The 23,079-nt window shown below is 61.1% G+C and overlaps 3 protein-coding genes and 1 non-coding gene across 5 annotated transcripts in view; all 4 read right to left on the bottom strand.

Moving 5' to 3' along the window:
- MPDU1 (mannose-P-dolichol utilization defect 1) overlaps positions 1-5,378 on the bottom strand; it is a 64,109-nt gene extending 58,731 nt beyond the window's left edge. Inside the window, exons 1-7 of one of the 2 annotated variants that reach the window (XM_063301742.1) lie at positions 5,235-5,378; positions 4,770-4,835; positions 4,180-4,312; positions 3,435-3,520; positions 2,426-2,544; positions 2,151-2,261; positions 1,441-1,565 (exon numbers count right to left, since the gene is read on the bottom strand). In XM_063301742.1, the coding sequence (XP_063157812.1) occupies positions 1,449-1,565; positions 2,151-2,261; positions 2,426-2,544; positions 3,435-3,520; positions 4,180-4,312; positions 4,770-4,835; positions 5,235-5,328 (726 nt within the window). In that variant the 5' untranslated portion in view covers positions 5,329-5,378 and the 3' untranslated portion in view covers positions 1,441-1,448. The remainder of the gene's footprint in view (positions 1-1,440; positions 1,566-2,150; positions 2,262-2,425; positions 2,545-3,434; positions 3,521-4,179; positions 4,313-4,769; positions 4,836-5,234) is intronic. The other variant, XM_063301743.1, reaches the window with a different exon arrangement.
- Positions 5,379-8,393: 3,015 nt separating this feature from the next.
- Positions 8,394-14,845, bottom strand: CD68 (CD68 molecule). Its single transcript, XM_063301744.1, has 7 exons — positions 14,729-14,845; positions 13,500-13,647; positions 12,618-13,147; positions 11,842-11,961; positions 10,470-10,542; positions 9,509-9,676; positions 8,394-9,177 (listed from the first exon to the last, which is right to left on the bottom strand). The coding sequence occupies exons 2-7, from the start codon at positions 13,564-13,566 to the stop codon at positions 9,038-9,040; spliced, it is 1,098 nt and encodes a 365-aa protein (XP_063157814.1). The 5' UTR covers positions 13,567-13,647; positions 14,729-14,845; the 3' UTR covers positions 8,394-9,037.
- Positions 14,846-16,066: 1,221 nt separating this feature from the next.
- Positions 16,067-22,438, bottom strand: EIF4A1 (eukaryotic translation initiation factor 4A1). Its single transcript, XM_063301734.1, has 11 exons — positions 22,339-22,438; positions 21,667-21,715; positions 21,330-21,462; positions 20,486-20,625; positions 19,405-19,573; positions 18,840-18,949; positions 18,466-18,609; positions 18,008-18,145; positions 17,703-17,792; positions 17,277-17,356; positions 16,067-16,874 (listed from the first exon to the last, which is right to left on the bottom strand). The coding sequence occupies exons 1-11, from the start codon at positions 22,359-22,361 to the stop codon at positions 16,730-16,732; spliced, it is 1,221 nt and encodes a 406-aa protein (XP_063157804.1). The 5' UTR covers positions 22,362-22,438; the 3' UTR covers positions 16,067-16,729.
- On the bottom strand, positions 19,028-19,163 carry LOC134498144 (small nucleolar RNA SNORD10). The gene has a single exon (XR_010068010.1). It is a non-coding gene; the product is annotated as a small nucleolar RNA SNORD10 (small nucleolar RNA).
- Positions 22,439-23,079: the final 641 nt, after the last annotated feature.

The following is a 23,079-nucleotide window of genomic DNA, read 5'->3' as shown; positions in this document are numbered from 1 at the left end:
TGCTGCCCTTCTCTCTCTCTCTCTCTCTCTCTCTTGGCAGCAGCCTGGCCTATGGCACCCCGCCCACCCCTGCCATCGCCACGACAAGGAAGCTGGACGGCATTGCTCAGTGCCCGCTTGGGGATTTCCAGGACATGATGGTGGCTTACGGGCTGCAGGGCTGTGAGGCTCCCGGTCCAGCCACCCCATGCTACCTCTCCGAGTACCCCTACCAGCCTCTGGGGTTCAGCAGCCCCACCCCCTTGACCCCCCTCTAGCAGCAGGGGCGGGCAGTCCCAGCTGCAGCCTCATTTCGGCAAGTTTTCCATGCAAGGGAGGCACAACGGGGACAGACCAGGACAATGAAGGAAATGTGTACATAGCTTGGGGTAGGGGGTGCAAGGATTCCCACTAACAGGCCCCAAAGAAGGGGAAGGAGGACTGGGCATTAGACAAGTGGGGAGAATGGGACAGAGCAGCCCCCACCTGCATTTGTGGGGTGATTGCCAGAGTGGGGGGGTGTTACTGTTTTTGTTAGCGGCATGGCATTTTTAAAAGAAAACTTTATAAATGAACCAATAAAAGATTGTTTACATAGCAGTGTTTGCTGACTGCAAACCAAGAGCCCCCCAGGAAGGGAAGAGGCTGGGAGCCCCCACCTGAGCAGCTTGCCCAGCACATCTGGCAGAATGCACTGCTCTATTTCTGCTCCCCACCCCCGACAATGGGACTTCCAGCACCCACAGCCCTGAGGGCTGAATGGGCCTGGGAGGCTGAGGGCGTTCCCAGGTTAGTTGGGGAGAGGCTGGTTGGGGGCTAGCTAGTCTCAGCTTCTCCAGATGGCCTGGGGGGTGGGGATGGGGTCCCATGGCAACACTTGGGCTGCTTTGTCTGATGGCCTCTTGCCCCTCCTCCAGTTGAGCTTGCCAGGGCTGCCTGCTGCCAAACCAGCTCCCTCCCCCCACCAAGGCAGCTGTGCTGAACTTGGGCTGACTCACCTGGGCTCCCTCCTTGCAGACAGCCTCTCCCCCCAATGGCTCCAATTAGCCTGCCCTGCCCTGCCCTGCCCAGGGACAGAGCCCCCCCCACATTCAGGGCAAGGGGGGGGTCAGTCTGCGCGCACGGTTAGGACTACCCTGGGTGGGGGGAGGAAGAACCACAGGACACCTTCCACTCTGCCACAGGCTTGGCTTTGTTTTGAAAAGTCTGCCAGGGCAGGGGGGCAGCAAGGGAGGACCCCTTCCCAGCCCCCAAGACAAACGACACGGAGGTCCCCTGCAGCCCATCACCCGCCCAGCCCACCGCAGAGTCCCACGAAAGTCCCAGAGGAGGCAGAGGAGGCGGCCGTCAACCCCCTTGGCTCAGGATGCAGAAAGGGGCGTCTGCGAGGAAGGGAGGGAGCCCTCCACCGTCCGCAGGACCACCCTGTGCGCACTGCTCCCCCCGGCTGGTGGCCAGCAGCAGGCCAGTCACTCTCTCTTGAGCCTGTCTGCGGCGTTCCAGTAGTACAGCAGCTGTCCAGTGATGAGGCAGTGGCACCCCGAGGAGACGACGTAGGTCAGCACCAGGAGGGCGTCTCCGGTCTCCTGAGAGGCAAGAGGGCACTGGCTGTCCTTGGGCCCAGGGCTGGGCACTGCTTTCTTCTTCCTGCAAGGCTGGGTGGTGGTGGTCTCCCCTTCCTCTCCCCTGCGCCCACCAGGCTAGAAAGCAGCTGGCCACCCCTCGGCTCACCCCCTGGTGCCCTCGCGGAAGCGGTTTGCCTCTGCTCCTTGGGATATTCTTTTCAGCATCTGGGCCTGGACCAGTGTTTCTCGGCCTTGGCAACTGTAGGATGTGTGGACTTCAACTCCCAGAATTTCCCCAGCCAGCAATCTTACAGTTGCCAAGGTTGAGAGATGCTGGTGTGGACAAGGGCTTGGGACCTCCTGGCCACCTGCCTATGAAAGTTCAGCCAAGCCTTCAGACAAAGCTCAAGGCTGCCCAACAACGTGGCCACTCCCACCATGGGGCTTCCCCAGCCCTCGGCTCACCTCTTCTGCCACACCTGTTGGGGAAGCTGCTGGCAGGGTGCCGGCTGGACAGTGCCAATGACTGATTTTCTCTGGGCAGCAGGCCCCCTCCGCCCTCCCCACCCCATGTCAGGATCCCGGCTGTGTCCTCCTGGCCCCTACCTGGATGGAAGTGAAGATGCGTGCCAGGGAACCGGCAAAGAGCAGGATGGTCGTGACAGCCGAGAGTTGGCCTGTGTGCCCGTTGCGGTAGTTGGTGGCCGCCTGCAGGAGCTGTTGGGGGGGAGAGGCCTCTGAGTCTCCGCTGCAGGCCAGGGCAAAAGCAGGCAGGCGGGCAGAGATGCCAGAGCCGGCCGACTGACGCAAGAGGCTGCCTGCCGCCCACTCTGCCGGCTTCCCAGAAGTCCTTCCCTTGTCCCACGGGCGCCCCTGCTCACCCTGCTGACGACGACGGCGGGCATGTTGGATGCCTGCAGGGCCGTCACAACTACTGCCGGGGTGAGCGGAGAGAGGAGGAGAGAGAGGAGGCTGAAGTAGGTCAGGAGGAAGGCCAGGCCTGCACGGAGAGGGGAGGGGGTCACATCATGCTCTGGCCCCACAACCGGGCCCTGTTGGGCCCACCGGTCATTTCCTGCTGCCCTGCTGGCACAGGCCCCTTGCTTGGACACCAGGGGGCACGACAGGCACAGGCAGCCGCTTCCCCCTCTGGCCAGAGCTCCCCTTCGCAGGGATGTGGGGCGGCCGGGCCTCAGATGTGTTTTCCGAGGTCAGCACCCTGAAAAGAGCCAGTTGGGTGGAGCAGTTAAGGCAACAGGCCTGGGACCAGGCAGCGGAGAGTGCTAGTCCCGAAAGCGGCTGGGTGACCTTGGGCCTCTGAGCCCAGCCCACTTCACAGGGTGGTCGTTGTGGGGAGAGGAGGAGGAGGAAGGATAGTTAGGTGTGTTTGCCGCCTTGAGTTATTTATAAAAATAATAAAGGGATAGAAAATGAAAGGAGAGGTGAAATGTCCCCTGTGCAAGCACCAAGTCATGTCTGACCCTTTGGGGGGGTGCCACTTTCAGGACGTTTTCTTGGCAGGCTATAGTGGGGTGCTTTGCCATTGCCTTCCTCACGGGGAGGCCCCATGCTGGGATAGAAATAAAATAAATAAAATTTATGTAACCATCACAAAGTGCAGCAGGGCCCTAAAGCTCTTGAGCAGAAAATCAACTTAAGGCTTTGAAGAGGGATGTCTCCGCTTGCCTCCTGCTCATTGTCCTTCTTTATTACAAACAGCTTTAAACTGCTTTTCATTGCAATGAGCCACTCAGGCCTCGGCTTCCTCACAGGATGGACATACTCGCCGCAGCATGCTCAGCTCCAGCCCTCCTGCAGGGGCGCATCCATGCCTGCAACCCCGCCCCCTCCCGGCTAGGAATGGACACTCAGCACCACTTCCTGACTTACCACGCTTGGTGTGACCCCCAAAATGCTGCACCAGGAACCCGATAGACACGGTTTGAATCATTACGAAGAGTGCCTCTCCCCAGGCGCTGTGAGGGAGGAAAGGGCAGGGGGTAGGGTCTCTTGTCACAGACAAGACATTCACAGCACTTGGAAGTCTCGGCTGCAAGGGGTCCCCTGCTGCCCTCCCCCACCTGCTCCCAGCCTTGGGGCGGGGCGAGGTCTGCCTGCCCAAAGCTTGCCTTCAGGTTTATTTGCACCTTCAAACCTGGGGGTGTAGACTAACGCTCAGAAGCCCTCCAGATGCTGTTGAACTACACTTCCCAGTGGCCCCAGGCAGCAAGGCCAAGGGGGAGGCACGGGGGGGGGGGCTACAGCTCAGCAGCAACAGAAAGACTTCTGGTTCCCTGCTCCGCAGATGAGGATGGTCACCTCAGTGGTCACCATCCTCATCTCTATGGCAGCCAAAGAACTAGGTTTCCACAGAACAGACCGAGACGCGGGGGGGGGGGGCAGATACTTGGCCTGCTCGGAAGTGGTAGTTCAACCTGCTCCTTCGGCAGAACCACATCTGGCCAAGAGGACCTTTGGGGAGGACGGCGCAAGCATTCTCTGCAGCCAGAAGAAGAACCGGAGCAGAGGCGAGAAACGGCAGCGCCCCAGAAGGCCACGAGGGCGGCTCAGTGGGAACCTCCCAGCCCCGGCCCAGCCCCGGCCCACCCCCCAGCCACCTCGGAAGCTGCTCTACCTGAATGGGAAGCTGCGGGAGATGCTGTAGGCCATGCTGCCGCTGATGGCCAGGAGCTCCAGCAGGATGGAGTTGAAGCTCAGGCCCTCAGCGCTCTTGGCCCCCAGGATCTTGAGGATCTGGGGCAACTTCACTGCAGGGAGGGAGAGAGACGAGTCAGGCTGAGGGAGGCGGCTGGCACAGCGCTTCAGGGCGCCGTGGGAGCTTCCCCGAGGCCCCGCGTGTCGCCCGAGCCCGAGCCCGCCACGTCTCTGGGCACCGCATGGGCTCCTCTGCTGCGCCCCCACTCGAGGGCATCGCTGGCGCTTTAGGAAGGCAGGAAGCCGGAGAGCAAGCCCAGCCCTCCGGTCCAGAGGGGCCGCGCCGGGGGAGGGCGAGATCACACGCGGGCCTCGTTCCTCCCTCCTCGCGGTAAAGGGCCAGCAGCAGCTCCACCCCGCAGAAAGGCCAGCCTCTGCCCGCTTCCGCCGCCCTGGAGGGATGAGGCTGCAGAGCTCCGGCTGCCGAGGGCGGGGAGGCGCCCCCGGCAGCCGCCCCGAGCCGCGCCCCGCCCGCCCCTCCCCCTCCGCCGGGCCCCGCGGGGCTCCTACCCAGGAGCGAGCCGGCCACCACGCCGAATCCGAGCCCTTTGCTGAGGAGGATCTTGAGGCACGGCGCTGCAGGGGAGGGAGGGAGAGCGGAGAGCGGGTCGAGGCGGCCTCCCCCCGGCCGCCGCCGCCGCCCGGGCAGCCCGAGGGGCTCCCTCGGAGGGTCCCCGTCGCGGCCCGCCGGGGGGGTGCTCCGCCCGCGCGCGCCTGTCGAAGCCCTGCTGCGGGGGCAGCGCCGCTCTGCGCCCGACCCCGCAGCCGTTCGCGCGACCCTCCGAGCGAGAGCGGCGCCTTCCGCCCTCTCCCAGCATGGCGGCTGCGCTCTCCCCTCCGCCGGGGAAGCCGCGCCGCTGCCCTTCCCCAAGATGGCCGCCGCCGCCGCCGCCGTCCGGCCACTTCCGCCCAGTGCGCGTTGCCACGACGACGGGGCGCCGCGGCCTCCGTGGGGCTGGGGCGGGCCCAACTCACCGTGCAAGAGGTTGAAGTTTAGGAAGAGCTCGTCGTAGCAGCGCTCCGGGAGCACGTGCGGGACAAAGAGCGCCTTCAGCGCCGACACCGCCATTTCGAGGAGGGAGGCAGGGCGGGCCAGACTTCCGCTTCCATCACGCCAACGCGCCGGTCAGGCGCTCAAGCGCCCGAAGAGGGTGCAGGCCCGTTGCGCATGCTCGCAGTCCGGCTGCTGCCCGTTGCGCGCACGCGCCTCTCGCCCGGAGTGGGACGCGCCGTTTAGCTCCGCGCCTGCGCGCTGTGGGCCTCTGCGTGGGCTCCGGCGCGCGCGCGCGTGGCCGCGGCGCCGTTTGGACCGCACTGGCTCGCCGCGCACGCGCTCCGCGTCTCTCTGGCTCGCCACGTGCGCCCCCCCCGGCCTCCCCGGCCCGGCTTGGTCAAGGGCCAAAATGGCTGCCACTCCTCAGCGGCCATCTTGCCCCCCGGCCAGCCCCGGGCAGGAGGCCGCGGGCGCCCAGCTGCTGCCGGCCCTGAGCCGCGGCACAGTGGCGCTGTGCCTGCTCCACGCCCTACGGCTGCAGCGGGGCCGTCGCCTGTGTGAGGCAGCCCACCGGCGCCGGGCAGCACGCCACCGCCGGGCCCAGGCTCGCTCACGCCAGCGCTTCGCGCTGCTGTGGCTCTGCCGCCTGCTGGCCCGCACGCCTGGCCCGCCTGGCCTTTGCCCAGGGGGCAGCGGGGGCAGCCCAGGAGGAGGCGCTCTGCCCCGGCTGCTGCGGGAACGCCGGCTGTGGAGCAAAGCCCGGAGCTCGGCCTTCTGGGAGATCGTGCGCGTCAAGGCCTTCAGCGCGTGGGAGTGGGTCGAGAACTTCCGCGTGTCGCCCAGCACCTTCGACTACCTCTGCGCGCATCTGCGCAACGCCATTCAGCGCCGGGACACCAACATGCGCCGGGCCATCCCGGCCGACGTCCGCCTCGCCATGACGCTCTGGCGCCTGGGCGCTTGCACCGAGTACAGGGCGGTGGAGCAGCTCTTCGGCGTGTCCCGCTCCACGGTCTGCAAGATCCTGCGCGATGTCTGTGAGGCCGTGGTGGGCATCCTCACCCAGCTGTACGTGCGCCCCCCCGACCCCGCGGAGGTGGCTTCCGGCAACGGATTCCCCTTGCCCCAGCTGGCCGGGGTGCTCGGGTCCCTCCACGTCCCAATCCGTGCCCCCAACGAAAACGCCGCGGGCTACTATAACCACCGTGGCTGGCACTCGGTGGTGGTTCAGGCTGCTGTGGACTCCCGTGGCTGCTTCTGGGATATTAACGTCGGGTGCCCGGGACGAGTGACTGATACCCAAGTGCTGTACGCATCGGAGCTTTACCAGCGAGCCCAGGGCGGCGAGCTCTTCCCCGGAGGGTCCCAAGTTGTTGGCGGGGTGCAGGTGCCCGTCTATTTGCTGGGCAGCTGTTCGTACCCGTTCCTCCCTTGGCTCATGCGGCCCTACAGGGCAGTGGCTCTGACTCCCGCCCAGCAACGCTTCAACGAGTACGCCGATGCCGCCCGGACAGTGCTGGGGGTGGCCTTCGGGCGGCTGCGTGGACGTTGGCGCTGCCTCACCAAGCGCAACGACACAGACGTTTCCTTCTTGCCCACCCTCATCGCAGCCTGCTGTACCCTGCACAACGTCTGTGAGACCCGCGGGGACGTCTTTCAGTCGTGCTGGATGGAGAACGAGGCCGAGCCCCGGGAGGAGCAGCCATTTGAGGGTGGCGAGGAGGAAGGCGTGGACGCAGCAGAGATCCGAGATGCCCTGGCGCGGGCCCTGAGGGGCTGACGGGCAGCATGGCATCCTGCCAGGGGAGCATTTCCCATGGTGGGAGCGAAGTATAGGGGTCCAGTGGAGATATGGATAGGCATTTTCTCTCCTCTGTGGCTGGCCTGGCCCCCACCGCTACTAAAAACTGAAGAATCCAGAAGAGGGGAACATGAATGGAGGGTGAGGAAAGAAGGACCCCGTGCCCCTTGAAAGGGGGCCTTGGAGTTTTATCATCTGGGAGGGAAGGGGCCGTGGGGGAAGATCAGCCTTCAATAAATCTTCAGGAATGTTTTTTCCCCCCAGGACGTGGCCGTCTTTTCTGTTGCAAGCAGAGGGCTGCCCCCCGACCCCCTAGTCTGTTTTGTTCCTTTCAGGATCAAGCTCGGTCTGGGGAGACAGGAAGCCATAGAAACGCTTCCCTTCACCACCTGGATGTGGTTTGCAAAGCAGAACCAGTCCGGGCACATCTTGCAGGGAGGGATGGTCGCAGGGAGTGAGCAGGAAAGAGGAACTCAAGGGACTCGGGGGTGCTGGGTTCAGGAGCCGGCTTCGCTACTAAAAGAAAAGGAAAACGGGCCCTGAACCCATTCTTCTTGGCCACCATGCTCAGGAACGTGCGTGGGGGAGGCAGGCAGGGCCCAGGGGAAGGGGTCTCGGGGGGGACAGGAAGGGGCCACCCGGGTCCCTCTGATTCCCAGGTGCCCCCTCCCCACGAGCACTTTGCAACCGGGGGCCTTGTGGCTGGCGTTCAGGACAGCTTCCCTCCCCAGTGGAGGGAGTGGGAGAGGGAGCGAAATATCTGAAGTGCTCATGCTTTCTGCCAGTGACCAGTCCTAACCCCGGTAACCAGCTGTTCTCCTTGCTGATAATGAGGTCAAGTGCGCTTATTCACCTGCTGCTCTGTGAATCGTGAAGCGCCCCGTTCGAGAGGCTGACACAGGATGCTGAGAAAGCTCCAGGAAGGTGCAAGCGTCAGCGGTGTCCGAGCATGCAGGACCTCCCATGCGTTCTCCTAGAGCCTGAAATCCGTCAGCTGAGCTTCACTCAACAGACGCACCCTTAAAGAAGAGAGCCAGGACCCAGGAGTGGGACTCGGGGTGCCTCGGGCTCAGCCTTCTTCATCCCGGTGCCTCAAATGCCCATAGGAGATCCTCGGTCGAAACATCTGGTGTTGAATGTTGCTCTTTTCATTTTAGGCAAGCATGTTTTGATCCGAGGGTGGGTAAAACTATAAGCCGTTTAGGTGGCTTTGCTTAAGAGAGTGTGGCTCTCTTGCAAAGGGACCAGGCAGGAAGGACCTGCCTTCTCCTGCCTGGGGAGATTCACAGAAGCCAAGAGAGGAAGGCGCTCCATAAGGGGCCCCAAAGACACAGCATCGTGGCATTTCAAGACCTTTAATGGGAAATTAGCTGGTGATGCAATTTGCTGGGCACGGAGTGGGAAGCCCCAGATCCCGTTTCCACGGTCAAAGCAAAACCTCTCCCCAAACTGTGGTGTTTGTTTACTCTGGAGAAAGCTGCAGTTGGTTTACACTGAGTTCAAAGCATCTGTAGATTGGCTGTCTAAAGGCTGGGAGGCAGCCTCGGCTCGGCCAGCCCCTCGCAGTTGCAGAAGTCGGAGTTCTGTTGCCGCTGCTTGTTCCTCCTTGGGGGGAAAAACTTCCTGCATGTTGACATCCCTCTCCACCCAGCCAGAGCCTCACGCATCATGTGCCCTTTCCTTTTCCCCTTCTTGGCCAGATCTGAAAATATTAGTATCTGTACTTATTTAACATCCCGCCTCTCCCCCCTCCCCCCCCAGCAAGACGGATTTTTTAAAAGCTGGGATCCCCGGAAGGTGCTGTGTGCGAATCGCAGTCCAAGGAAGAGCAGGGTAAGCAGCCGGGGGAGGAGCAGTAATCGAGGGGATCCCGTCTTTGCGTTTCTGTCCTTTGGCAGCTCTCGCAGGAGGCCAGGGAGCCCCGAGCCCAGTTCCTGGTCCGCCAGTCCAGCTGCAGCTCGATGGAGTGCGTGCCGAGGGTTCTCACAGGGACTGGTAGCCCGTGTGGGCTCGCCACCGTCCCACGGCGAAAGCCACCAAGACAATCAGGATGAGAAGGCAAAGGACCACTCCTATGACGATGGGCAGGACGATGGACTTGCTCTGCTCGGGACAGACCTCCGCTGAAAGGCCCAGAACGAGAGAGGGTGTGGGGAGATGCAGGCAGGAGGAGGGGCCCTTTCCCCCTCAGCTCCTGCTTGCGGGTCATGGAGGAAAAGGGGGCCAGGAGACTCAGGGGACCCAGTTAAGTGTGGAAGGGAAAGTGAGGGGTAACAATGGGTGGGGGGCTTCTTGTCTCCCCCATGGGACTGGTTTTCAGGCAGGCTGTTGCAAGCCCAGGAAAGTCAGGAATTGCTGAGGGGAGAGCAAGGCGGAAAGTGGCCCAAAGTGGAGACGGAGGGAGGGCTGCTGCTGCTGCGGACCCCTCCCGCCAGAGAGGAAGTGGGATCTTACCTTCCCCAAACTTTTCCCCTCGCAGCTGGAAGGCCTGGACACGCTGTTGCAGGGCATTCAGGCGGAAGCTCCCGCTGAGGGCCACACTGCGGTTGCGGCACTGGTAGGATTTCCCCAGGGGGGCCGCAAACTCCCGGAGGGAGGCGTTATTGGCACTGAAGAACCTCTCTGGGGAGACAAGCGGGGGTCAGCCTGCCCACCGGCATCTGGGTCGTTGGCAGCGGGAAGTGGGGTTAGGGGAAGGAGGGGCTGCTTTAGGCTGTCTGGGTGGTCTGCATCTCCCTTGGGACCCAGGCCGGTCTCTCCTGCAGCCTTCTCTACCTCGTAGGGTTGTTGCTCGAATGGGACTGTTCCCAAGGAGCCTGTGCGTGATTCCCATGCCTGCCGAACCCTTTCGCACCCGAGCGCCTGTGCAGGCCAAGCGTCCCATTCAGCTGAAGCCCCAGCGGCTGCCCCCCAAAAGGGTCCGGGGCTGGACCAAAATAAACAAATGCTGCCCTTTCCCTGCCCCTCACTGGCACAGTACTGTGTACTCTGAAGATGAAGCCCTGTGGACGTCAGAAAGCGTGGGCTGGCTGTGGATGGGATCCCTGGGTTTTGGTGCCAACTGAGGGAGGCCGAGGTGGGTGCTCTGCAAGTCTGAGAACGTGGCTTTGGCTGGATGGCACTACAGGAGGGGGACGGAGCCGCGCCTGGCAACTCCGGTGCAAAGACCCCGGTGCCATTGGGGCTTGCAGGTGGTCCAGGCGTGGCAGCGCCCTACAGCATAATGTGACGCTGCAAGCAGAACATGCCCCCGGAAAACCCGCAGGCCACCCCTTTGTGCAGGAGATGTGCCCGCCTAATGCCCCCCTCTGTCCCTCTCGGAGCTGTGGGGCAGCAGTCGGCCCATGCTGCCCTGGGGCAAAGGAACTCCGTCCCGTAACCGATTATGGCTGCCCCTCCCCCCAAAGAGGCTTACCTGTAGCCTGGGGGAACTGGTACGTCAGATTTGCCTGCACCTGACCCAGGTAAGCTGTGTTTTTGGTTTCATCCTGAGAAAGAGAAACCCGGGTTTGCTTTTTGGGAAACAGGACAGCACGACTGACTCTCCTGTTCTGCCCCCTTTGGGATCTAGAGCAGTGTTTCTCAAGCTTGGCAGCTTTCAGATGTGGGGACTTCAACTCCCAGAATTCCCCAGCTGGTTGGGCGTCGCTGCTGGCTCTGCTCTCCTCATCTGGGTTCTGCCAAGCCCACTTCTCAAGGCAAGAGCCCAGCAGGATGGGAGAATGGGCAGAGCCACGTGAAGGGGTGGGCCGGACCCGTCCTGGCTGGGGTGGGATGGGCGGCTGGCACCTGCAGTGCCCACACCAGCGGAGTCCACTCCACCACCTGGCCCATTTTCCTCTTGACTCAGCCCTCAGTGAGCCTTGGGCCTTGAGCTGCCAGCAGGCTACTGAAGGTTTGAATGAGCCGAGCAGAGCTGGTTGTGCGAATGCGGCCACGGCCCCTCCATGCCAGCGTGGTCATGTGCTGCTGCTGCTGCTGAGCCGGCTTAGCTGACCCAGGGCAGCCTCCAGCCAGAGCCGGTGATTCAGCACACTGTGGCTCGACCAAGGGCAGAGTCTGGCTTGGGCGGGGGTGGGGGCCTCTGGCTGGGAATGGCCTGCTGAGTCATGGGCAGAGGGAGGAAGGGGCTGTGTTTGGCTGTGCTTCACTCACCCCTCCATTTCTGCTTCTCTAGGAAAAAAAACCCTGTGCGGCAAGGGAGGCTGGGCCAGGCAGCCGGTCTGAGAATATTGCAGGCAAATTACATTTTAAAGGAAAAGAGTGGCCTAGTTTGGTCCTTTTCCTGTGATACTTGTCTCCCAGGAAAACTAATTGGCAGAATGTTAGGAGAAGTGAAATTAATAAATGAATAACCCTGTTGAATAGCATCTTCTTGTGGCGCTCATCAGCTTCCCCCAACTAATTACGGGACGTGGCCCTGCCCTGCTTCAAATCAGGCCCTCTTAACCTTGGTGGGTGTGCAGAGCCTCCAGGTCAAAGCCAGTCTACCTCCGAGTTCCACCAGCCATGGGAGAAAGCTCCTGAGGCTTTCTGGGAGAGTTGCCCCCCAGCGATGGAATGAGAGAGGCAGGTTCCCCTGATCCCACCAGCTGCTCACTGGGGACTTTCTGGGTCTGCGCTGTCCTTCTGCAGGACCGTGGCCCCTCCGCAGCCCTGACCACTCGCTCACATGGGAACTTCCTGGCCACCTCAACCTCTGCTGGGGATGCTGAAAGCGCTTGCCAAGAGGCCCCTTCCCATCCCCCAGCCACACACCCCTCTTTCCCATCGCCCCCCTTGCACACCTTTTTGAAAACGAAGAGAATGGAGCCTTCTGGGAAACGCAGTTCCAGCATGGCTGTCTTGTTAGTACATGTCCCGGAGATGTGGGTGCGGTTGGGCTGCACAGGAAAGGCTCCCCAGAGCTGGAGAAAGAAGGAGAGAAGGGAGGCGAAGGCACTGCCAGGCCCTGCCAGCTGGCATGCACTCCCCCCACCATCTTAGGTCCGACGTTTCCTCAGAGGCAGCTTGGCTGCCGTGCTTCCCCATTCCACCCGGCAGCGCCACATCTGTGCCCTCTTTAAAGAGCCAGAGTCTGCCCGCACTGCTTTTGAATTACGCATGGCCAACACTACAAGAACAGAACTGTGCCAGCCAGTAACCGGGCAGATTCGAAGGGGGGAAACCCCTTCCACAATCAGTCGCCCATCAAAGGGAGCAACGCAGCGGTCTGGGGGGGTCAGTTGCAGATCTGTAAATGAGGCACGTTTAGGGGGCTTCTTAGGCCCCTCCAGAAAGAAAGAGGAACCAAGCTTCCAGACCAGTGTTTTTCAACCTGAAGATGGGTGGACTCCAACTCCCAGCAAAGCTGGCTGGGGAATTCTGGGAGTTGAAGTCCGCCCGTCTTCAAGTTGCCAAGGTTGAGAAACACTGACACAGAGGTTCTTCTGGGATCTTGTTCTCAGAAAAGTTGATTTCAGTGCCATTTCTTGGGATCTGGGGGTCCTCTTTGAAGCTGGCTCCCCAGCCTGCCTCCCATATCTAGCACACCCCCTCCCATCCCAGGGAGCCCCACACTTACTTCCTGCTTCGCTTTGCCTGCGTAGCGCACCTGCAGCTGCAGCCCCATTTCTGCCCGCAGACAGACGGTGGATCCTTTCCTGACAATGTAATTTCCCACGAGCACAACCGGCCGCTCCGTTGGTTGTGGGGCAATGGTGTGGTGGTGGGTGGTGGGGTGGTGGGACGTCACAGTCTGGTTGCTGGGAGCCGTGGTGGCGTGGGTGGTGCGGTTGGCCGGGGCCGTGGTGGTGGCGTGGTGGTGCTGGGTCGTGGTGTGCTTCTCACGTGTGGTGGTGTGTCGTTGGGTGGGGTCCGTGGGGTGGTGGGACGTCACGGTCTGGTTGGTGGGCAGCGTGGTGGTGGTGCGGTGGTGGTGGTGGTGGTGGGTTGTGGTGTGCTTTTGGGGGTGGGTGGTGGGGTGGGGGGTTGGGCGGGGGGTTTTGGTGAATGAGGGCACCAACGTGACTGATTTTGTGGGGTGGGGGCAATTTGTGGAGCCCGACTGCTGTGAGCAGGGCTGCCAGAGTTCTTCCTGCACTGGAAGGTGACCTGGAAGAGAGTGGCCGAAGGAGCTGGTCAGTGGCCCTGGGAAGCCATGGTGGCCCACGGAGGCGGCATCAGTGTGCAGAGCTGGCCCAAGCCCCTCTTTCTGCCCCAGCCAAGCTCGCCATCGATGCTTCCTGAGACTCTTCTGGGTTATACCTCCCACTTAAAATCCATTCAGCTATTTGGGGGATGGGATTTGCTCCTCTCGGGGAGAAGGCTGGGACTGCAGCTAGCCATGCAGGAGAGTCCCTGCCAGAAAAGCCCCCCAGCGCAACCAAAGGAAGCCCCCGTTGCCCCCCTTCGCCAGCAGCTCCAGGACCAACACCCCCCTCCCTGTTTCACAGAGCCCACCAACCTGCAGCAAGGAGGCACCAGCTGGCGAGCCACAGGATGGGCCCCACAGAGATCTTGGGGAGCTGCATCTTCCCCTCCCTCCGCAGGCTGGGAACGTCTCCTGTGCTAGGCTGGGACTCACAAGACTCTGGGGCCCTTCCCCGCGTGGTCTGGAGGTTTTGAATAAAGGGAAGGAAATGAGACTTGCTGCCTTGACAAAGGGTGAGTCAGTTGGGGCGCCGAATTGCCCAACGCAGAAACCCAGAGCAGCTGGTTCCTGTCTTCTGTCTTGCTATGGGGCGGACAAGGCTGTCCGGCAACTGCTTCAGACAGTTTATGGACCAGCTGCGGCCTTGAGATCATGTGCCTGCAGACCGGCAAAGGCTGGGATGGGGCCAGGCCACCGATCTCGCTCCCAGGCGTGTAAAGTGGCCACAGCTTCCAGCCACCGGGCCTCAGCACGGCTCTTGCCAGTCCACCCCCCCTCAGCGGTTGTTGGGCACAAAGCCGGATCCCTGAGTTAGGAAGCTCCCACCTTTGGAGGTCAACCAGGCATGGGGTCCTCTCTGTCCTGTGTCCTGCCCGCAGCCGCCTACCTGGTTCCTCCCCCCCAAAGCCACTTTCCTTGGGGGCACCCCTGTATTGGCCCAACTCTGCCTCCCAGCATTGGTGCAGTTGGTGGAGGGTGCCAGCTCAGTGGGCAAAGGGAGGAGGCTGCCACGTCCTGGGCACCGGGAAGTGCTGTGGCTGCCATTGGAGAGGCAGCGAAGGGGGAACCCGAGTCTTGTTCATGGAGGCTTCCGCCTTGGAAATCAGCAGTTTCCGTTCCTCATTCCCAGACAGAGGTCTGACTCTCATGATGAGACAGATGTGCCTCCTCTGCAGAAGCAGGTGGAGGGCCAGGCCAGATATCCGCCCGCATCCAACGTGCCCTGCAGATGTCTCCGTTCAGGGAATTCTGACACAAGGTGACCCCCGGGGTCTTGAGGGAGCCCAACAGGCCTCCAGAGGAAAGAAGCGTGGGCTGGGACACCCACAAGGGCTCGATGTTACAGGGACAGAAGGCTGGTTCCCCCCACCCTGCATCAGCAGAGGATGAACTTGGACCCCCCCCTCCCCACCTGCATGCACCCCTCAGGCCTGGCTGCCTTGCTAACCAAGCATGTGCCCTTTTCTGGGCTTGCAGAATAAACTGAGCCGCCGAAGAAAAGGGGCTCTGCTTCCCCCTGCTTCAGCTACCAGGTGACTCACCTCAGGTTCCTGACCGAGTCTCACCGGTTGTGCAATGAGATTTGACAGGAGTGGGCTGTGTGAAGGCGTTCGCCCTTCAGCAGATCTTTGGAGGCTCAGTTGGGAAACAAAACTGAAGCTGAGAGGTGGCCTCTCCTACCTACCCCACCTAAAGGGCTGGGGAGTGACCCTTGGAATGGCTTCCCTCTCCCCTTCCACCAAGGCTGTGGCAATGGGGCAGCCTTTGGAAGCCCGCAGACACTCCTATCGCCTGGACTTCAGCACCGATACGGCCCTCACCAGAGTTCAAACGCAGAGATTGTTTTCAAACCCAACAGCCAAGCCTTTCTGGTACGGACCCTGGCACAGAGTCACGTGAAGCTTCAGCCGTCTTTGGCCTGGCACTACCGAGACCCAGCCTGGAGCGGTGTGCGCAATTCTGGGCACCCTCCTTCTAGGCCATGGGTGGGCTGGGAAAGGTTTCGGGGGAAAGTGAGGATGATGATGCAGGGACTTGAGGACGTGCCTTCCAAGGATGGATGGAAGGAGCCCAGAGAAAAGATTTAGGGGAGGCACCGTGGCTGGAAACTAGGGCTAGACATGCTGGTTGGGCAGTTCTGGGAGTTGAAGTTCACCCATCTTGCAGAGATTGAGAAATGTTTTAGACTGGTGTTCCTCAACCTTGGCAACCTGAAGTTGGGTGGACTTCAACTCCCAGAATTCCCCAGCCAGCTTTGGGAGCTGAAGTCCACCCAACTTCAAGTTGTCAAGGTTGAGGAACATTTTTCTAGATGGCAAGGACCATCATGGACTCCAGCAAATGCTAGCTGACCCCACTTGACTCCCCAAGGCGAAGGGAACTTGAGCCCTGAATCAGTTAAGGGAAGATTCTGCCTGGGCCAGCCATTTCTCCCTTCACTCTTGGCTGCACCCTGCGAATGAAGCCCGTCTCACTTCCTCCTGGTCTTGCTCAAGGCCAGGGTGGGGCTGCAGGAACTTTTTGGCAAGCAAGCCTTGTTTATGGGGTTGGATTGAGCTGAGAACGTCCCCAGAGGCAGGCACACCAACTGGCATAGCCCAAGGACCGGTTGTCACAAACCAGCATCCCCCCCTGCCCCAACGTTCTTACCCTTTGAAAGTACCATACCTTAAATGGCTTTTCTTGTACTCACCAAGTAAATTCTTGCCCCTTTGCCTCATTTCTCCCTAACAATAAATGCTGTGCCGCTTACACTAGAAATGCAAGTGGACTATCTAGCGGCCATAAGGCAGCTCTCAACCCCAATCATTCCTGCCGGCTCAAGAGCCAGCCAGGGAAGGGACTGCCCCGCCCCCAAACAAAGTTCACTCAAAGCACGCTTTTCTCAAGATCACGTTTATTTTGGTCACTGTAACTCTCCTTTTGAATAAATAATAGCTATACAAAAGAAAGATAAAGGTGGCACACAGATTTTTTTTTTTGCTATATGAAAAGTTTTCTATTTTTTTTAAATTTTATTTTAAAAAATGTGACAGGGAAGATCTCATTCCATAAAGAGAAAAACATGTTGGCAATTTGTTTAATTTTAGGCAGGGAGAAAAAAAACCATGACCTTTTGAGGTAGGTTTTAGATTCTCAAGTTTTTTTTTTTTTCCCATTAGCACCATGATTCTGCTGAAAGGTTTATTTCGAAAACTACAAAATTATTTTCTGGGAAAGGCAGGGCAGGAAGCAGCCAGAAATCCTAGCTCCTGTGATCTACTCACTTGATCCCCACATGAAAGGATACCTCTTTTCTGCACACAGGTAATATGTGGACAACCGAGCTACAAAATGAAGTCACAAAGGGGGGCGGAGGAGACCGAGACACAGAGAAGCGCCTGTAAACACTAAAGATTTCATTCTGCCTCCAAAAAAGTGACATTTATTCAAAAGGCAAAAAACCCAAAAATAGAAAAGGGCAGGAATGGGAGAATACTGTGCCTAACTTTGCGGGGTGGGGGGGAAGCGGGGCTGTTGCGGCACAGTGCCCCCCCGGCAGCTCAGATGAGGTCAGCCACGTTGAGGGGCATCTCCTCGATGGAGGTGTTGTAGAAAGTCTCGATGTCACGCAGAGTGCGCTTGTCTTCCTCTGTCACCATGTTGATGGCAACGCCTTTCCTCCCGAAACGGCCCCCTCGGCCAATCCTGGGGGGGGGGAACACACGCAGAATTGAGAGCAGGCAGGCAGAAGTGGAGAGAACTCTGAATGGAGAGACCCCCCAACCAACCCCCTTCAGCAGCCTTTCTCGACCCATGAAATATTTTCCAGGCCCCGGGGAAGCCCTGCACGTTCAGCCTCAAAGACAGGCCGGAAGTCACAAAATTGTTACATTCGTTTCACCAGTAGGCCTATCTATATGCATTAACAGTGTCCCTAAACTAAAAATGAAGAATAAAACTTGCCTCTTTAATGTGAAGTTGCCCAAATTTAAAATAACTTTTTAATAAACTGTGGTCTCCCAGGGAACCCCTAGTGACCTCTCGTAGAACCCCACGGTGCCACGGAACCCTGCTTGAGAAACCCTGCCTTTGAGAGTGTCTACTGACCTATGGATGTAGTTCTCACGGTTGGTGGGGAGATCGTAGTTGATGACCAGGGACACCTGCTGGACATCGATCCCACGGGCCTGAGGGAAAAAGGCGGCGGTGGCGGCACTCAGCAGAAGCCCTGGCCCTCCCCAGGCCAGATGCCCCAACATCAGCAGCTGGGTCAGTGGCCGAGGAGGGAGAAGGCTCAGGTGGAAGCAGAAACGCCACCCCCAGGACCAGTGAGCGAATGGACTGTGAGCTGCTGTAAAGTGACAGGGACCTCGGGGGTACCCGCCGTGGAGACAAGCAGCCCCTTCAACCGTTTGTGTGCCAAGGAGCTACGATCTGCCGCTGGCACTGCACTGACCAGGCAGAGAGGGAATCCCCTTGGGGGAGCACAGAAAAGCCCCGAAAAGCCCTTCGGCCCGAAGGCGGGGTGCTTACCAGCAAGTCGGTGGTGATCAGGACCCGGCTGGAGCCGGAGCGGAACTCTCTCATGATGACGTCACGCTCCTTCTGGTCCATGTCCCCGTGCTGCGCGGCCGAGAGAGAGCGGGCTCCCCGTCAGCACTGCCAAAGGCCGGGCTTCCCAAGCCAAAGCTACCTGTGAGGCAGCCTGGCGGCCCCCCCATCCACACGGGATGCAGAAGGAAACAACTGGGCCGCTTCTACAGCCAACAGGGAAAGCCGCCCGCCCCCCCGAGGTGGGCAGAATCAACCCCCCCAAACCAGAAGCAGGGCCTACCCACCATGGCTGAAACGGTGAAGTCCCGGGCATGCATCTTCTCCGTCAGCCAGTCCACCTTCCTCCGGGTGTTGATGAAAATGACCGCCTGGGTGATGGTCAGGGTCTCGTAGAGATCGCAAAGGGTGTCCAGCTTCCATTCCTTAGGCAGGAGGAGGAAGAGGGTTAAGACTGGTATCTGGGGAACAGAGATGCTCCCAACACCTCTCCTGAAACGTTGCAGGACCAAGCCAAGGCTTGGGGGACTCTGAGCTTTCTGCTGGCCCTTGAGAAATCTAACCGGGTTCTAGGACTGTGCAGCCATCTGGATTCAAGAAGGGAAGAGCGACTGAGACTGCTTTTGGGCAGTGGCAGGAGGAGAGAGCCAGCGAGATCCAGTCAGAAGCTCCCGACATCAAGCCTGGCTGCTGCGAGGCTCCCAACCTCTCCCAAGACCACAACCAGGAAACGCTGCACACGCACCTCCCTTTCCACATTGATATAGAATTGCCGAATCCCCTCCAGAGTCAGCTCTTCCTTCTTCACTAGGATACGGATTGGGTCCCTCATGAATTTCTTGGTCACCTCCAGCACGTCCATCGGCATGGTGGCAGACAAGAGGACCACCTGGAAGGGCCAGAATTTTGGCTCTGTCCCTGCTCTCCCCGAAGCAGCCGTTCTGTGCTACGCTCAGGCGGGCCAAGCGCCTCCCCGCCCTCTGCAGCCCCCGCTGCCTTCCGCTTCCTTCAACGCCTCCTCCGGTCCGCCCCAGGTGGATGCAGAGCCCACGCTCCAGGGACCATCTGGCCTCGCAAAGGAGCCTGTCCGAAGCGCCTGGGTCGCGACTGCGCCTGTACCTGCGTGTTCCCACTCAGTTTCTGGAATATGTCATAGATCTGATCCTTGAAGCCTCGGCTCAGCATCTCATCGGCTTCGTCCAGCACAAACATCTTGATGAACTTTGGTGCTACAGAATGAAAGAGAATCAGGCGAGCAGTTTCTGGCAGGCCAAGCAGACGCAGCAAAGGAGGAGGCCGAAACTGCTGGTCTCAGGGACGTATTCGGGTATGATCACTTCCCTTGATCCCCGGGATTCCTCCACCTGCCCAGCAGAACGCTGGCCGGGAGAGAAAACCGGGGCACGAGGTCAGATGACACGCATGGGGCAATCATCACGGAGCAGCAGCAGCAGCAGGGGAGGGGGCAGGCTGGGCCCCAGAGCCCCCCCCCAGAGGAACAGGAGAACCCAAGCGCTGCATGTGCCTCGCAAGGCGTGTGAACGGCCGCAGCAGAGCCAGAGAGAACCACGCGAGACTCCGAAATCGCGCCGCTCTGTCTGGCCGAGGGACCGATGCCTGCGGCCGCTGTGGAAACATAACCACAGGCCCTCCGCGCAGCTAACGGATGCCCAAATGTACTCACACAGGTATCTTCTGTTCAGCATGTCAAACACGCGCCCGGGGGTTCCCACGATGATGTGGGGAGCTTCCATTTGCAGCTTCTGAACTTCAGCCCGGACGTTTGTCCCTCCTATGCAGGCGTGGCAGGAGGCCCCCATGTAGTCACCGAGAGCCATCACCACCTTCTGGATCTGTCCGGGGGAGACGAAGGCGTCACCCGGGCCCCAAGCAGCAGGCAGCCTTCCCACGCCCCGCAGCAGGCACTGGCCCGGCGAAGCGGCTGCAGCGGAACCCGCAGCCAAGGACTTGCCTTTCCTGCCCCGCCCCTGTTTCCCCAGCATGAACCAGCAGGCAGCCACCGGGAGAGACGCTGCGCTGGGATGAAAAAGGGCAGCGGTTGCTCTTTCCCTGCTAGATGTGAGAAGCCACCACGGTTAGAGGCGCTTCTCTGCCCAGTGAGCAGGGACTGGTGCGGCTGCGACCAACTAGCGTGCAACTCGACAGAGAAGTGTCGCCAAGTCAGTGGCACAAGCACGCCTTAATGCAACAGGGGCTTCCACGCTCAAGGAAAAGCACACGAGAACCCTTTGTGAAGAAACAAACAGCATGCACGATTGTTCCAGGCAGTCCTCGACCTACCACCGTTCATCCAGACGCTGTTCAGTCACAACTGTGCTGAAAAAAAGTGACTTACAACCTTCATCGCACTTGTGACTGCCACAGCGTCCCCACGCTCACGTGATCAAAATTCTGGCACCTGACAGCCACCACGTATTTACAAAGGTTGCAATGTCCTGGGGTCACGTCATCGCCTTTTGCGATCTTCCCAGCTGGCTTCCGACAAGCAAACTCAAAAAAGAGAAGCTAAATTTACTTAAAAGACCATGTAATTCACTTAATAACCATGGTAAAAAAGTAGGATGCAACTCATTTAATGACCACCTTGCTTAACAATAGAAGTTGTGGTCCTGATTGTGGTCATAAGTCAAGGACTACCTGTATAAACGAAAACCACAGCCCACACCACCCCAAACCAGGAGAGGCATGAAGAAACCTGCGCAACAGCAATCCTGTGCTTTTTCCAGGAGAAGAGACAGACCCACCTGCTGAGCCAACTCTCTTGTTGGGGCCAGGACCAGCGCCTGGGTAGCTTTCAAGTCCAGCTCAATTTGCTGTAAGATGGAGATGGCAAATGTGGCTGTTTTCCCAGTGCCAGACTGGGCTTGGGCAATCACATCATACCCTGAAAAGGAAAAGGAGAGAATTAACCAAGAACCCACAACGCCTGCCTTTCAAGATGGAAGCAGCATCCAAGAGCTCTCTTTCGTTGCTTCCCCAGCACGAACCAGCAAGCAGCCACTGGGAAGAACGCTGCACTGGGATGAACGGGGACTGCTTGCATCCGATAGATGGAAGACAGCAACCGCGCAGAAAGGTGCCTCTTTGCCCATCAGCGGGGGGCGGGCACGCTACAGCCCCCCCCACCGAGCCTACTGCCGCCCATGCGGACGCAGAAAGGCCCAAGGACGAAGGATCTGGGACCGGAGGGGCCCCAGACGCGTCATCTGCTGAGAATCCTGCAGCGCGCTTGCTGATTACAATGAGCGACACAGGCAGCCCACCGGAACCCGCAACTTCACACAGGAGAGCTAAGTTTGACCCCCAGAGCAGAAACAAAATTTGTGGCTCCCTAAAGCTCTCTTTAGGATTCACTTAACTAACTACCGCTTCTTGCAGCATCCTCAAAAACCAGTCAGTTTCTTATGCTTTTCCCTTTTTGGCAGGCAGCCCACTATACGTTCTCTTTCCAAGCAAGATGTCCGACTACCGCTGGTTGACATCTGCCGTTCCTAAGCAGTGCCCGAGCTGGCTGGAGACGGCCGCTTATAGCCTGTCGGCCCCCGGGAGCAGTTCCCTTCCCGGCCGGCTTCTCTAGACCAACCTCACCCTTGATGCAAGGGAGAATGGCTCGCTGTTGGATGGCAGAAGGTTTTTCAAAACCGTAGGCGTAGATTCCTCGCAGGAGCGACTCCGACAAGTTCATGTCGTCAAAGCTGTCCACGATCTCGTTCCAGTTACTCTGCGGGGAGGGGGCGGCAGGGTCAGCCCCGGAAAACGCCCCCATTCCCAGGGGAGCCCCTCCCCTCCCCTCCCTTCCCCCAGCAGGGGGGAGACTCGGAGCCCAACCCCTTCCCAGGAGCGAAAAGCCAGCTCGGCCGGGGCTCCGCGCGACGGGCTCGGCGGCCACGCTCCGCGGCGCCCCCTGCCGCCCGCCCGGGCTCACCTCGATGACGCCGTCGGGGTCCATGCCGTCCGGGCCATTGTCTCGGGAGCTGCAAGGGCGGAGGGCTCGGTCAGCGCCGGCGCGCGACCCCCACGCGGCGCCCCGCCCGCCCGCGGGCCTTTCCGGCCTCCTTTTAAGGGCGCCCGGCCCCGCCCCCGCCGCGTGACGTCACGCGCCCGAGTTCCCGGATGCGGAGCGGCAGGACAATGGGCGCCGGGAGCGCGGACGCGCCCGCGGCGGGGAGCGCGCCCCCCCCCCGCGCCCCGCCGCCCGCCCGGCCGCGCCGCCGCCCTCCGGGGCCCGCGCCCCGCCGCGGGGGCGCTCGAGGGGCCTGCGGCGACGAAGTGCGCGCGGGCCCAAAATGGCTGCTCCGCGGGGGGGGGGGCGCCGCCGCGCGTCGGGGCGGGGGCCGCTCCAGAAGGGCCGCGGGACGCGGCCGGCCGCGATCGGCGCCGAGAAGGCCGCCCGCCGCCCCGCTCGCCGCCGGGGGAGGCCGGCCGTGCCCGGGGGAGCCCAGTCCTGCGTGGGGAGCGCGGCCCGCCGGGGCGGCCACGTGGGGAGGGCGCGGGCCGGGACCGCGGAGGGCGCGATCGCGGGCGGGACGGGGCCGCGCGGCGGGGGGGGCGGCCGGGCCGGGCGGCCTAGCGGCGGCGGCGCAGCCCCCTCACTCACCGACTCTCTTGACTCGCAGACATTCTGTGGAAAAGGTCCTGGCCCCGCCCGCCTCGCGCCTCCTTATAACCGCCGCCGGGGCTCCGCCTACCGGCCCGGCGGACATTGGTCCTCGGGTTCCGGTCCGCCGTCCCGCCCCTCTCCTGTGATTGGCCCGCGGCCCGCCGATTCCCCGACCGGCTTCCCTCCCATTGGCCCGGCTGCCTCCCCCGCTTGACTGACCGGGCGCGCCGTCACGTGTGACGCCGGCGCCCGCCGATTGGGAAAGAGGTGGGGGCCCGCGATGACGTCAGGGGGAGGAGCGCCGCGCGAGGAGGCCTTGCGCCGGACGCCCATTGGCCAGGGCCGCCTCCCCCGCCCGCTTGCGCAAGCCGCGCGGAGCCAATGGGCGGGCCTTCGGGGCCCGGAGAGGGGCGCACGTGGCGGCGGCGGCGGGGCCGGTGTCCTCTAAGCCTCGCAGGCGCGTCCGGCCACTAAGCCTTCCCGCCCCTGCCCCCGCGAGGCACGCCGGGCCGCCTGCTTCCGGCCGGGTTCACCCACCGGGGAGACTCCGGCCCGAGGGCGCGCTCGGTGCCGCCGTCCGCAGCTGCCCGCGGGAGGCGGCCCACCTCGGTTTGGCGGAGGGCGCCCCGCTCTCTCCGGCCCCCGGGCTGCCGCGGCTCGCGGGCTGTTCCCAGTCCAGCCGCAGCGAGGCGGGGCCGGCCTCGTAGGCCCGAAGGGCGCCTCTCGCCGTGACTGGCA

This window comes from Candoia aspera, chromosome 4, assembly GCF_035149785.1.
Source record: "Candoia aspera isolate rCanAsp1 chromosome 4, rCanAsp1.hap2, whole genome shotgun sequence".
NCBI lineage: Eukaryota > Metazoa > Chordata > Lepidosauria > Squamata > Boidae > Candoia > Candoia aspera.
Note: the sequence above shows the minus strand (reverse complement) of the source record. Positions and strands in the feature narration are given on the sequence as shown.